The sequence below is a fragment of the Zootoca vivipara genome, chromosome 6 (assembly GCF_965207765.1).
Source record: "Zootoca vivipara chromosome 6, rZooViv2.hap1.1, whole genome shotgun sequence".
Lineage (NCBI taxonomy): Eukaryota > Metazoa > Chordata > Lepidosauria > Squamata > Lacertidae > Zootoca > Zootoca vivipara.
Window position 1 is genome coordinate 13,323,418 of NC_142589.1, and position 12,724 is coordinate 13,336,141.

The following is a 12,724-nucleotide window of genomic DNA, read 5'->3' on the forward strand; positions in this document are numbered from 1 at the left end:
GTGTCCAAAGCCGCGCTCCATGTCGGGGGAGGCAGGAAGGCGCGGCGGCGGCGGGACTTCTTCTCCCGCCACCGCTTCTCGCCGGCATGGGGCTTGGCAGAGGTGGGGGAAAGGCTCAGGATCGTTCCTTCGCCTTTCCCCCACCCCTCCCGACAGAGCCAAATCCGACAAAGCTTCTGAAGCTTCGTCCGATCCGGCTCTGTCGTTGGTAGCAGTGGCGCTTGCTCTCTTGGCTCGGGGAAGCGCCTGCCTGCCTTCCAAGAGAACAAACGCCGCCGCTGCCACCAGTTCCCCCCGAGCCCATAGGAACGCATTAATTGACTTTTAATGCATTCCTATGGGAAACGGTGCCTCGCTAGACGAAATTTTCGTAGGACGAATTGAGTCCCGGAACGAATTAATTTCGTCTAGCGAGGCACCACTGTATCTGTAAGCTGGTCACATGTTGAACATTATTATTAGTTCCGCTTGCAGTGCACCAACAAGACAGTCCAACTGCTAATAAGAAATGACAAGAACACACTTTAACAAAAACAACTATATTTCAGCCCCCAAACCAAGCACCTGAAATCACATGTAAACCTTTATCAATGCAAATCTTGGGCTTAAGCCCCATATAGGAACAAAAAACAGTTCAGAATTGGCTTGCATGTAGTACCTCAAGGCTGTTTTCTTTACAGTTATTGGCTAAGCATAGGTGACACAAAAAATTCTTTGCACAGTAACTATCTAGTACAGTGGTACCTCTGGTTAAGAACTTAATTCGTTCCAGAGGTCTGTTCTTAACCTGAACCAGGAAGCCCTCTTAACCTGGGGCCGCCGCCGCGCTGCCAGAGCACGATTTCTGTTCTCATCCTGAAGCAAAGTTCTTAACCCGAGGTACTATTTCTGGGTTAGCAGAGTCTGTAACCTGAAGCATTTGTAACCCGAGGTACCACTGTACTCGTAAGTGTAAGAGGTTTGATCTTTACTACACCCATGCACATAAAGCATTTCAGGAGACACTGTCACCTGTAGCATTTTTTCTTTTTTATAGAGATGAGGGTGCATGTGTTACACAAAAGAATCCAGAAAAGAAAGGCATCAAATCCTCCTAGAGAGCCCAGCTCTTCTTTGCTTTTGGAGGTTTTCACACTACAATATCTCTGTTCAACCAGTGAACAGGTAAAGTATATCTAGCACACACTTTATCAGTATAAAATACACAACACGCAAAACCACACACACACCCCTTTCAAAGTCATCCTTTTAAAATGCCTGTACAAGGACCTCCTATAATCCATGAATGGAATCACAAACACACACACAAACAGCTGTGCAGGAGGAGTGGCTTTCCAGCAAGAAAAGACTCAAGCAGTCGCATAAATAGCCAAGAAGTGGGAAACCTTTCCTTGGAGGGTCCGTTTCAAAGGATGGGCAAGTAATAGGTGCTGGGGGCTTCAGCCCCCTCAATATTTTTGGCCAGGGGTCTCAGCCCCCTCAAAAAATATTGAGGGGGATGCCACTGCTGGGCCCCATCTCCTTGCCCTACAGCTAGGGTGAACATCACATGTTGCAGCCCAGTTGAGGAGAGGGGCAGCAGCTCTCTGCCGCCAACTCTTCACTCCAAGGAAGCTGCCTTGGCAGCTCCCTCACAGGTCGTAGCCAGGCTCCGATGGGAGCCTGTTTAGGGGAGGGGGCTGGTCACGTGTATGATGTGACCCCCTCCCCATGTTGGGCACAACTCTGCACGCCTGGCAGGTAGATAAAAGAAGAGGCTTAGAGAGAACTATTGCCTGTTGTCCTTGGACACGTTGTGAGCCAGCCAGTTAACTTTGGTTTTCCAGCTCTCCCGCAGGGCTTCGTTAAACTTGAGTTGGAAGTGTTTCCTCGCCTCTTCATCCGTCTTCCCTAATGCTAACGAGTCCTAATGAAGGAGGAAAATGGAACTAAATATATTGTTTTATTTTTAGTTCAGTTTCTTACCCGCCCTTCACCATAAGGTCCTGGCATCTAAAAACACAGTATTAAAAACAATTTAAAACAAGAGGTTCTCAAACTGGTCAGTAGACCACAGAATTGTCCATGCTCCATATCCACATTGATTTTTAACAGTTTCATTGCTGCTTTCATTTCTTACATATTATAGTTTGTTGTGTTCTATGGAATTGTAAAAACCGTACAACATGTAAGAAAACATGATTGAAAATTGTGCAGCACCTAACAATTGCTGTGGCAGGCAGAAATATTCAGTGGCCCATGGTGGGGGCAGAATTTTGGGGAAAACGGGGTCAGCCTGCTGTAAAGGTGGGTCCTCGCCTGACCTTAAGGTTTCCTTGAAACCTGCCTGATCTCTCTCTCACCTTGAGATACTGGATGTCTTTGGAGCAGCTCAGCTCCGGCAGCCCCGCTGCTTTCATCAGTGCAAACAGGTGTAGAAAGAGGAGGCCGTGGCATCGGAGGATCATGTAGGCTCTTTCGCAGTACTCTCTGAATCTGGAAGGAAAAAGGTATGAAATGGAAGTGGATGGAAGGGAGGACAATGGTCCCCCCCTAAATAAATAAATAAATCATCTTAATTTCACTAGGATTTGCACTAGATACAATTCAGGAACCATTGTACACAGCAACACTCTGCAACATATACATGGGGCAACTCATGGGCTTCGTGGAGCACTTAGTACAGCCCATTGCCAGAACCCAACTCTATACATACGGGGTGCGTAATTGGTTAATCTGTAATATCTCTTACACCACTGATTTATTAATTGCCTTCTAAGCCATAGTCTCAAGGTGTATTACATGCAAGATAATTAAAGGCAAGATAATTAAAAGCAGTTTAACACACTAAAACCCTAGCAAGTGGCCTTAACGCGCGTTACAGACCATTCATCAAGCGGGGGTGGGGGTGGGGATGTCTTCAACTGTTTCCGAAAGTGCAGCTAGTGGGCTCCTGCCATATCTCGAAATCCTATTCCACAGAAGGGGCATCCACAATAAATGCCCTGCTCTGAGTTACTGCAGAGTGCACTTGAGAAGTCTTTGGAACTTGCAAGAGAAACCATCCCGCAGACTGCAGCGATCTACTGGGTGTGTAAGGCACAAGGCAGCCTCTCAACCTGGTTCTGAGCTGTACACAGACTTATGTGTTACTACCATATATAGGTGTATTTTATCTTTTTAATATACAGGTGGCATACAATGTCAGGCCCATTAACTTCAGTGGGTCTGCTCTGAGTAGGACTCGCACTGGGTGCAGCCCATAAATTTCCTCCCATGTGCAAGTGTTAATACACAGAGATTTTACACACAGACTCTCACTGTGCGTGCGCATATACCTTTTACACAAAACATCCATTGTATATAGTCCATCTCTCTGACTTTGTTTCTCAGTTACCAGCCGCTCCCAACCCTAGACACAAAATAAAGCCCTTGATTCCACCCTAAGCCCCAGGCAAGTTGGGGAGGGAAGAGCCCAGCCAGAGCAAATTGGGGGCAACTTTCAAAGCGACACAACTCATCCTTTACCGTTCAAACTTCTCACTGTTGCTGGTTTTGCCTTGCTGGATCACATGGACGAAGTCGTAGGTCAAGATGAAAGGGACCCGCTCGCGATTGATCCCGAACTTGGTCTTGAAATTTCCCAGGAAGTGGCCAAAATCGATGTGAAACAGCTGGAAACAAATGGGGGGGAGGGAACAGGTTAGGGCTTCTAATTGCAAGCCTGGCAGCATCGTCCCAATGGCCTAGAATTTCCCAAACAGAAGACGGACCCAAAGCTACGTGCACCATTCTAAAAACCACTAAATTCTGTACTAAGAAATTGCACGACAGGCATTGCAAACCTTAAGCGCCATCCAAGTTGATGGCCATCGCTACCTCCTGTGGAAGCAAGTTCTAATGTTGGGGGGGGGGTGTTGTTTATCTGCTGTCTCCATGCCATGCGTAAAGTTACAAGCTGCTAATGTGTAGCCTCTTCATTGCCTTTTTCTCTCTTTTTTTTTTTTAAAAAGCCCCTAACGCTGCAATCTCTCCTTGTGGGAGAATTTGAAAGCCACTGCAGAAGTTCAAGGGGTTACCTTCCTTATCAGTATAAAACTACCTCACAGGGTTGTTGAGAGGATTCAAAAGGAGGTGGGAAGAAATTAACCAGCTGCATAGCTCCTTGAAGGTGTATCAGATTGCCAATACCTGGCCGTTCTCTCGGATCATGATGTTGTCACTGTGGCGGTCTCCAATGCCAAGCACGTAGGTGGCGACGCAGTACCCAGCACAGGAGAGCGTGAATTCCTCAATGGCTCGGTCCAGCGCATCACTACGCAAAAAGGCAGGGAACAAAAACCCACTGAAGATAAGCTGGAGCTCATCCTTGCAAGGCAATGTAACCTTGTAGTATAGTGATTAAAGTGCCGGACTAGGACCTGCTGTCGCCTCAAGTTCCTTGGTGGGACGTAAATCAAATGATTCAAAATAACAATGGAGTGAGCTAGGTCAGAGAACATGGCCAGCGTCTCCATGGCTGCACATACAGTGAGGGGGGCAAATTTAGCAGGGGATCAAATACCTTTTCCCCCTCACTGTACATACACCACATGCATTTAAAGAGCATGACTTCCTCCAAAGAATCCCAGGAACTAGTTTCTTATGGGTACTGGGAATTATACGGGTAAAACTACAGTTCCCAGGACTCTTTGGGGGATGGAACCATGTGCTTTAAATGTATGGTATGTATGCCACATATATTTCTGTTACAACCACAAATGGGATGTAAGTGCTTTGGGGCGGGGTGGGGGGTGGGTTTTGCCTTCTCTCATATATACCAGCCTCGGACACTGAGATCAGGTAAAACACCGTAACCCAGCCCCAAACAGCAAACATGATGTGTCAATGCAGGAAGGGGTGTTCTCAGTTGCAGCACTCATTACACAACAGCCTCCCCTTCACAGATCTGGCAGGTGCCAACCCCAATGGGTTTAAGCCATCTTTTAAAGGGCATTTTTATTTATCCAGGTATTTAGATGATCTGTTGCTGGGGCTGACAGTGTGATGTGCAGAACTTCCCACACTCACGAGGTGCTGAGGGTGGTTACGTTTTTTCTGTTGGAAAGTAGATAGGATAGGATTGGAGGAGGAAGTTGAGTAAGTGACTCTCTTTCCCACTTCCTCTTTCAGCTTTATGTACTTTTCAAGGCTCCCAATGAACCCTCCAATGAACTCAAGGCACCAGCTCAAAAATTCTGCAATTTTTGCCCAGTAAGCATATCAAAGGTTGGCGACCCTTCATCTATTAGGGAAGTCATGAGGGTTTTTTTTTAACCCTCACTGAACCATTTTGCAATTTGATTTATATTTGTGGGCTTGGATCCACAGCAGCACTAAGCCTCTCATTCCATTCCATTCATGCAAGCATTTACGCCAGCACAACACAACCTCCCTCCCTCACCTCCTCTGGAGAAGATATGGGGATGGAGTGGAGGGCAGAGAGAGAAGTTCCCATGTGTGAATGGGAACCTTGCACTAATGGAACAAGAGGCCGTAGATACAACCTACTATTCTTACTTGCTCTAATGATAATTAAAAAATAACAGTAGCCATAGTAAGGAAATAGAATAGAATTGTAGAGTTGGAAGGGGGTCATCTTTTCCAACCCACTGCAATGTAGGAAGAGGAAGAAGAGGAAGAAGAAGAAGAAGAAGAAGAAGAAGAAGAAGAGGAGGAGGAGGAGGAGGAGGAGGAGGAGGAGGAAGAGGAGGAGTTATTTGATGTTGATGTTCCCTGCTTTGGGATTTATTTTAAATCAAGAGTGGGCTAAGATAAAATAATTCAAAAACTTACCCTGGGTTCTTGGACTTCAGCCAGTTCAACAGAGCATCCTTGTTGAAGGCGGCAGTGGCTGCCATGTTGCTTTTGTTGAGCTGAATGTTGGCAATTGTGTCCGAGTCCATGACCACTTCTATCAGCCCTGTCTTGTCTCCCGTGGAAAGGCAGCCATAAGGAGTCATCCTTAAAGAAGGTAAGAGTGAGGGGAAGAGGTCAGGACCCTTTAAAAAAATAAATCTGGGTGTTTTGCAGGGAAGCCACTGACAGCCCAAGTGGGCATGAGGCAGGTACATGGCCAAAACAAAACAAAACCCAGGCATGGGTCCCAAGTTCTTAAAAGGCCTGGAAGGAAGGTGTGTCGCTGTTGGGGGAAGAGAGCAGGAACTCAAGGCTGTCCTGATGCCAGAGGTGAATTTTGAAGGCTCTGTATACCAGGATTGGCTGCTGGGCAGTCAGGTGACAGAATGCTTGGACAGTGTTGAGTTTTTGTGCCTTAAAAGTGTCATTTTATGCTGGGCTACCAGTCTGCTCTGACTGCAGCAGACGCAGAGGTAGCGCACCATTAGCAGCCTGGTTTGAGACTTCCACTCTGTTGCCCTACACACACCCCTACACCCAGGGTTAATTCACAAACATCAAGAGAGACAGGAGTGAGACCCCCAACCCAGCCTCAGTGGCTTGCTCTTTTGTGGACCAGTAGCTATATAGATCTCTCAGCCCTAATCAACCTCAGAGGGTTGTTGTGAAGGTAAAAAAAATTGGGGGTGGGGAAGAGAAGAGAGAACTACGGTATGTATGCAGCCTTAAGGACCTTGGATGAAAGGGGGGGTATAAACATAATTATTTATTTTGGAATTCACCTGAGATCTAGCCCTTCTTTCTTCCACAGGATATCCATCAGCTGGATCATCTGCAGGGTCAACATATCCTGACGGAGATCTGAAAAATTAAGAAACATTTCTCTCTTTTTCTCTATTCATCCCATGATTTCTCCCATTTCATCAGCGGTTATGATGATGGGAACATTTGCCTTTGTGTGTTCTTCATCTGGCCACAAGGGGGCACTAACAGCATGCAGATCTGTGCGTTCCCATGTTTTAGGGCGCTCTGATGATTAAAACTGGGAAAGTTGGAGTAGCATTGTGACTAAGAGACTAAGGGTTGTAAGCCAGCATTAGTCCTACTCAGAGTAGACTACGTGCAACTGATTAAATGAAACGGTTCCAAGAATTCGGGCCAGGAAGGAGATTAATTTTGAATTCCTCAAACTCTTTTATGCTTAAGGTAATGAGAAAAATTCCATTTGAAATGATTTTCAAATCCAGGACAAGGCCCTGATTCGTTTATTCTTCATCAGCTATAGTCTCATGGTCAAAGTGTACCAATTGTGTTTGCCTAAGAATTCATAATTAATCTCCTCCCCGGCCCGAGTTCTTGGAACCGTTTCATTTGATTTCCTACGTGCAACTGATTGGCACGGCTTACTTAGGCTCATTAATTCCAATCAGTTTCCTCTGAGCAAAGCATAGCCTGATGAGACCGAGGGAGGAGTCTCCAGGCTGTACATCAGGGGTAGGCAACCTAAGGCCCATGGGCCAAATGCGGCCCAGTCGCCTTCTCAATCTGGCCCATGGACGGTCCGGGAATCAGCCTGTTTTTACATTAGTTTATTTAAAATGCATCTGTGGCTTATTTGTGGGGGCCTGCCTGGTGTTTTTACATGAGTAGAATGTGTGGTTTTATTTAAAATGCATCTCTGGGTTATTTGTGGGGCATAGGAATTCGTTCATTCCCCCCCCCCAAAAAAAAAAATACTCCGGCCCACCACATGGTCTGAGGGATGGTGGACCAGCCCACGGCTGAAAAAGGTTGCTGACCCCTGTTTTACATCTTACCTCTGTCAACACAATATGGCCCTACCTTACAAGGTGGTTGTAAAAAGATTACCAGCATAATGCACAATGTTTGTGCTAGGAAACTAGCGTGCCAACTTAAGATATGTACCTTCTTTAGGAAAGGGATATTTCGTATGTTAATTGGCATGTTGCTTACTTAATCTACACCCTACACAGTGTCAACAGTGGAAATAAAATTCCAGGGTTGCTTTTAAAAAATCCACATTAAAAGCAAATAGCCGAATCAAGAGTAAATATAGATATGTGCATGCCCCAGAACAGCCTTTATGCAACCGCACCTCTTAATTCCCTTGTCAAAACTCACTAGTTTTAATCAATTAAAAGCCAGAGCAGGCACTCATGCAGAGACGCAACAGGCAGCCTCATTTCTGAAAGGTGCTCCTAGGAGCCTTAAGTCCAGGAATGGGCAACCTGCAGCCTTCCAGATGTTGCTGGACCACAAACTCCTTATTCCTGCCTTACTGTAACAAAGCCAAACATAGTTGAAATAATCACATACTCTTCTAATTTCCCACATCCTCTGCTCTTTCCCAGTGTCTGTTTTAAACTGTTTGTAAAAACACCACACACAGGCGGCATCAAACAGTTAAGTGATAGCCAGCTGCGTAGTTTAACTACGTGCTCCTTAGTTATCACGGCCACTGTTATAGGGAGAGGCGTCTCCCTGGGACAAAGAGGCTCATCCTATATCAATCACAAACCCATCAAGAAGCTGTTGTGTGGCTTCCTTACCGTCTCCATTTTTGAAGATGATCCCCACGTTGCTGGTGCCGCCTATCTCTTCATTGTTAAACACGATCCACAGAGGCTTCATCTTCGAGTCCATGAAAGTGCAAAGCTCCACACTAGAAAAATTGCGCACACACATAAAACCAACTGAAAACCTCCACCCACCTGCAGAAGCTTGGAAGTAAGAAGGGGTGAAAATAATAAAAAAATTTAAATGGTGCAAGATAAGTCTCTTTCCACATAGCCATGCTGTGTTGTCAAGCTGCTCTGCTGGATCCCTGGCAGAAGGAGGGAGATCTTTCTCCCAACACCTGCTGCCAGGTCCTTCAAAATCAGGGTTTCCTAAACTTGGTTCATCAGTTGCTTTTGGACTACAACACCCATCATCCCTAGCTAGCAGGGCCAGTGATCAGGGATAATGGGAATTGTAGTCCAAAAACAGCTGGGGACCCAAGTTTGGGAAGCCCTGCTTTAAAAGGCGAGGCTGGGGACCAAGCCCAGGCCCTTCTACATGCAAGGCATGTGCTCTACTAGTGACCTTAAATCCCTTCCCTTGAGGCCTAAGAACAAAAGGAAGCTGTTTTATACAGGGTCAAACCATTAGGTCCATCAAATTCAGTACTGCCTGCAATGACTGGCAGTGGCTCTCCAGGGTTTTAGGCAGCGAATCTTTCCCAGCCCTACCTGGAAACACCGATGGGTCATTCTGCTTGCAAAGAAGATGCTCTACCACTGAGCTCAGAGCCCTCCTGGGTCCAAACCATCCTAGGCCCAGATTGTGCAAAATGCTACAGCCAAACTGTTGGTAGGGGCTGATGGCTGCCAGAACTTAACTCCGGTGCTTAAAAGCTTGTACCGGCTGCATGACAGCTACTGGTTCAAATTTGAGGTTCTTCTACTAACTTATAAAGCCCTTCACAATTTGGGCCCAATGGGCTGCTTATACCCCTTGTATCCCTGCCTGATTACTGAGCCCTTCCGGGAAGTCACTGTCTGTGGTCCCCCACAAGGCTCAAGATGCATGGCTCACATCTGTGTGTTTGGTTTTGGGAAAACACTTCTGAGGAGCAACCTCCCAGCAGAGATCACACAGACCCGCTCTCCCATTGATCTTCCGACTCCTGATAAAGAACCGTATTATTCCAACAGGCCTTGTGAGTTCCCCGATTTGATGTTTTAAAACAGCATCTTGGGCTGTTTAAAAACACGTTTTTCATCTTTGTCCGGTCCTGGGCAGTATAAACTGCTGAAATCGGCAAGAAGAAATCAGCCCACTCTGAGCGAGCGCAAGCTCTGGTGCGATCTAAAGTACCCCCTTGTGTCAGCAACGGGAAATCCTTTTCAGCCCAGGGGCCACATTGCCTCCTAGACAACCTTTCAGGGGCCACATGCCAGTGGTGGGCAGGACCAGAAGCAAGAGGGGGGCGGAGCCACACGTGGTAAATTTACTCTAGCTTCGCTCCAGGCAAGTGAGAGGCATTATCCATTCAGCAACACATTCTAGCCAGGAGGATGCAAACCAGAGTTGCTGATGGGTGTGGCCTGAGAAGGGGTGTGGCCTAGGGAGAGTTCCGAGGGGGTCTGGAGGGCCACATCCAGCTCCTTGCCCGAGGATCCCCAGCCCTGCCTTACCTGACTTTTGCCAGGATGACACTGGGGTTCAAGGGAGACTGAAGGTTGGAGAGAGCTTCCAGGTAGGTCTCTTGCCGCAAACAGGTGTGCATGAACTCCTTGGTTTGAGGCTTGGGGTTCTTTAGGGCACTTAATTTGACGATGCCATTCAAGGCCTTCATCTTGTTGAGGGCTTCACTCTGAATCGGGAGGCAGGGTGAAAAATTAAATAATCTAAAACACAACCAGAGCCAAGTCAACTCATTTTGTTCTATTCAAAATATTTAAGGCGTCCAAATAAGATCCCGCTGACAGTCCATTTGGACTCTGTATGTGAAATAAACGCACCATTTAATCCGTCGGGGAAGTATTCAGATCTTTAGAGACCCTAAACCAGGCATCCCCAAACTGCGGCCCTCCAGATATTTTGGCCTACAACTCCCATGATCCCTAGCTAACAGGACCAGTGGTCGGGGAAGATGGGAATTGTAGTCCAAAACATCTGGAGGGCCGAAGTTTGGGGATGCCTGCCCTAAAAACACTTAAAAGATTTTGGTACCTTCAATAAATAATTCAAAATATAAACCCACAAAATAAAATTTTATTCTTCGGAATGAAACAAAACCTACAGTAAGAAGGAAAATTATATTTGAATGTTTTTATCCTACTTCTTCTAATCACAACAGGAAATTTCTGTGGTGCCCCTCAGTGTCTGAGGGACAGTGGACCGGCCCCCTGCTGAAAAAGTTTGCTAGCCCCTGTGCCTAAGCACATGCTTATTTTGCTTAATGATTAATTCAGCCCTGGGGCCTGCCCTGTACCAACCTGCTGGGTTGAAAAAAATGCAAGCATCCCCTTTGGACAAGCCAGCTGCTTACCTGCCTCATCAGAGATTTCATGTGGTGAGTGCTCCCTCGGCAATAAGCTTCCAGGATCAGGCCAAACCTTAAGGCCACAGATGGGACGTGCATTTCAGATCTAAGCGGGGATGGTGAGAGGAGGAAATTGACATCTTACGATTATGATGATCTTTTTTAAAAGAAATATCCTTCACCCAAAATGAGTTTCAGGGCAAAGTGTACAACAACAAAATATAATAAAAGCAAAATATCAGAAGACAGGTTTTTTTTTTTAAAAAAAACTAAACTAAGAAAAAACAAACACAAAGCAAGCCACAGACAAAGGTAATCCCTTTAAAATGTTCCCACGGAAATAACTTGTTGCTGAAAATGATAAGAATGTTGGTGCCAGGGATTATGGGGGTGGATATATTCTAAAGTTGGGTGGGAGCCACTACAGAAAAAGTCCCTGCCTATTTGTTCAAGCATATAAACACACCTCAGCAAATGAGGGCCCTCAGAGAAAGGCCTCTGCTGAAAATGCCGGTTAAAAGGCTAACAAAATTACTTCTTGATTAATTATAATTTATTGATAGTTTTATCCATCCTTCACCCAAAAGTCTCAAAGTGGGTTACAGCCACATTAAAAATACAATATTGAAATCAGTTGACACCGTTTGGGTCTTTAGCAACAGCAGCAGCAGCAGCAGCAACAAGCAGGTGGGGAGGAGATTTTCATTGGGACCACAGCTGGCCGGGGTGTGTGTGTGTGAGGAATAAGGAAATAATTAAACTCCGTATTCCTTCCCTGCCGCAGCCCATGCCACGCAGTTAACTTTTAACTGTACACTAAGTACTTCCTTACCTGAGGTGCCAGAACAGGAAGTGCCCTATTTTGCGATTGGATAAGGCCCGGTCCAACAGGAACTTGGTCAATTCGCAGTCTAAATAAGATTTGTACTTCAGCACTTGAACCAGCTGGAGGAGGTACTGGAACAATTCGGCATCTCTGCAGAAGGAGAGGCGGCAGAAGAGGAGTCATTTCCACACCACAAGTGCAGAGGCATCAGTTGACATGCAGCACAAGGCTATTGTAAACCAGCAAACCCACCTCTTCCTCCCTTCATCTATTTATTTTTATTTCCCCGTGGGGATTTTTCTGGGGTGGGTGAGGGAGACAGACGGCTGGGGCAGAAGGCACGGAGCCCGACAGCAGGAGGAGCCAGAGCCAATGACGGGAAAGGGTATGGCTGGCTGGTGTGCCTCGGACAGAAGCGTCCCATGCTGCAACATTCAGTTACAGTTCTCATAGGTTTCAACTTTTATTCCAGCAAATTTGTGGGCACGGCAGAGAGTTATGCAGACAGTTCCATAACCACTCATGACTCTACCCTGGGGTAGGCGTGGGTTAGCTTTCTGCCCTCTTGTTTGCTTGGCCCCAACCCCTTTGCTGGTTCCCACTGGGACTGGTAGGGCAGAAAAATGAGGCAAAGCAAGAATGAGGGCCAGCAGGAACCCACTCATTCTAGTTTTATCCCTATGCACTGGCTCTGCTGTGGCATGCCAGCCTCAGTGGGAGAGATAGGAAACAGAAGGCTCATTTCATCCACTTTGCTGGAGGCCTAGCTCCATCAGGCACCTCCCGTGCCCCCTGAACTGTGCCAACTGCTTAGAAACTGGTGCCTGAGTTTTGATTTTGATATACCCTCCCTCTCTCTTTTGCCTTGCGTGCCATCTTTTTCCAGATTGCAAGCCTGAGGGTAGTGACTGTCTTGTTTTGGTGGTATGTAAGCCACTGTAGGAGCATTTTTGGCTGAGGAAGCAAGGGTA

The 12,724-nt window shown here is 46.5% G+C and overlaps 1 protein-coding gene across 2 annotated transcripts in view; it reads right to left on the reverse strand.

Moving 5' to 3' along the window:
- Positions 1–523: 523 nt before the first annotated feature.
- PIK3CD (phosphatidylinositol-4,5-bisphosphate 3-kinase catalytic subunit delta) overlaps positions 524–12,724 on the reverse strand; it is a 37,921-nt gene continuing 25,720 nt past the window's right edge. For both annotated transcript variants that reach the window (XM_035119821.3, XM_060276227.2), the window contains exons 14-23: positions 11,760–11,903; positions 10,934–11,033; positions 10,077–10,255; positions 8,448–8,560; positions 6,660–6,738; positions 5,815–5,982; positions 4,171–4,294; positions 3,508–3,653; positions 2,343–2,475; positions 524–1,906 (exon numbers count right to left, since the gene is read on the reverse strand). In XM_035119821.3, the coding sequence (XP_034975712.1) occupies positions 1,769–1,906; positions 2,343–2,475; positions 3,508–3,653; positions 4,171–4,294; positions 5,815–5,982; positions 6,660–6,738; positions 8,448–8,560; positions 10,077–10,255; positions 10,934–11,033; positions 11,760–11,903 (1,324 nt within the window). In that variant the 3' untranslated portion in view covers positions 524–1,768. The remainder of the gene's footprint in view (positions 1,907–2,342; positions 2,476–3,507; positions 3,654–4,170; positions 4,295–5,814; positions 5,983–6,659; positions 6,739–8,447; positions 8,561–10,076; positions 10,256–10,933; positions 11,034–11,759; positions 11,904–12,724) is intronic.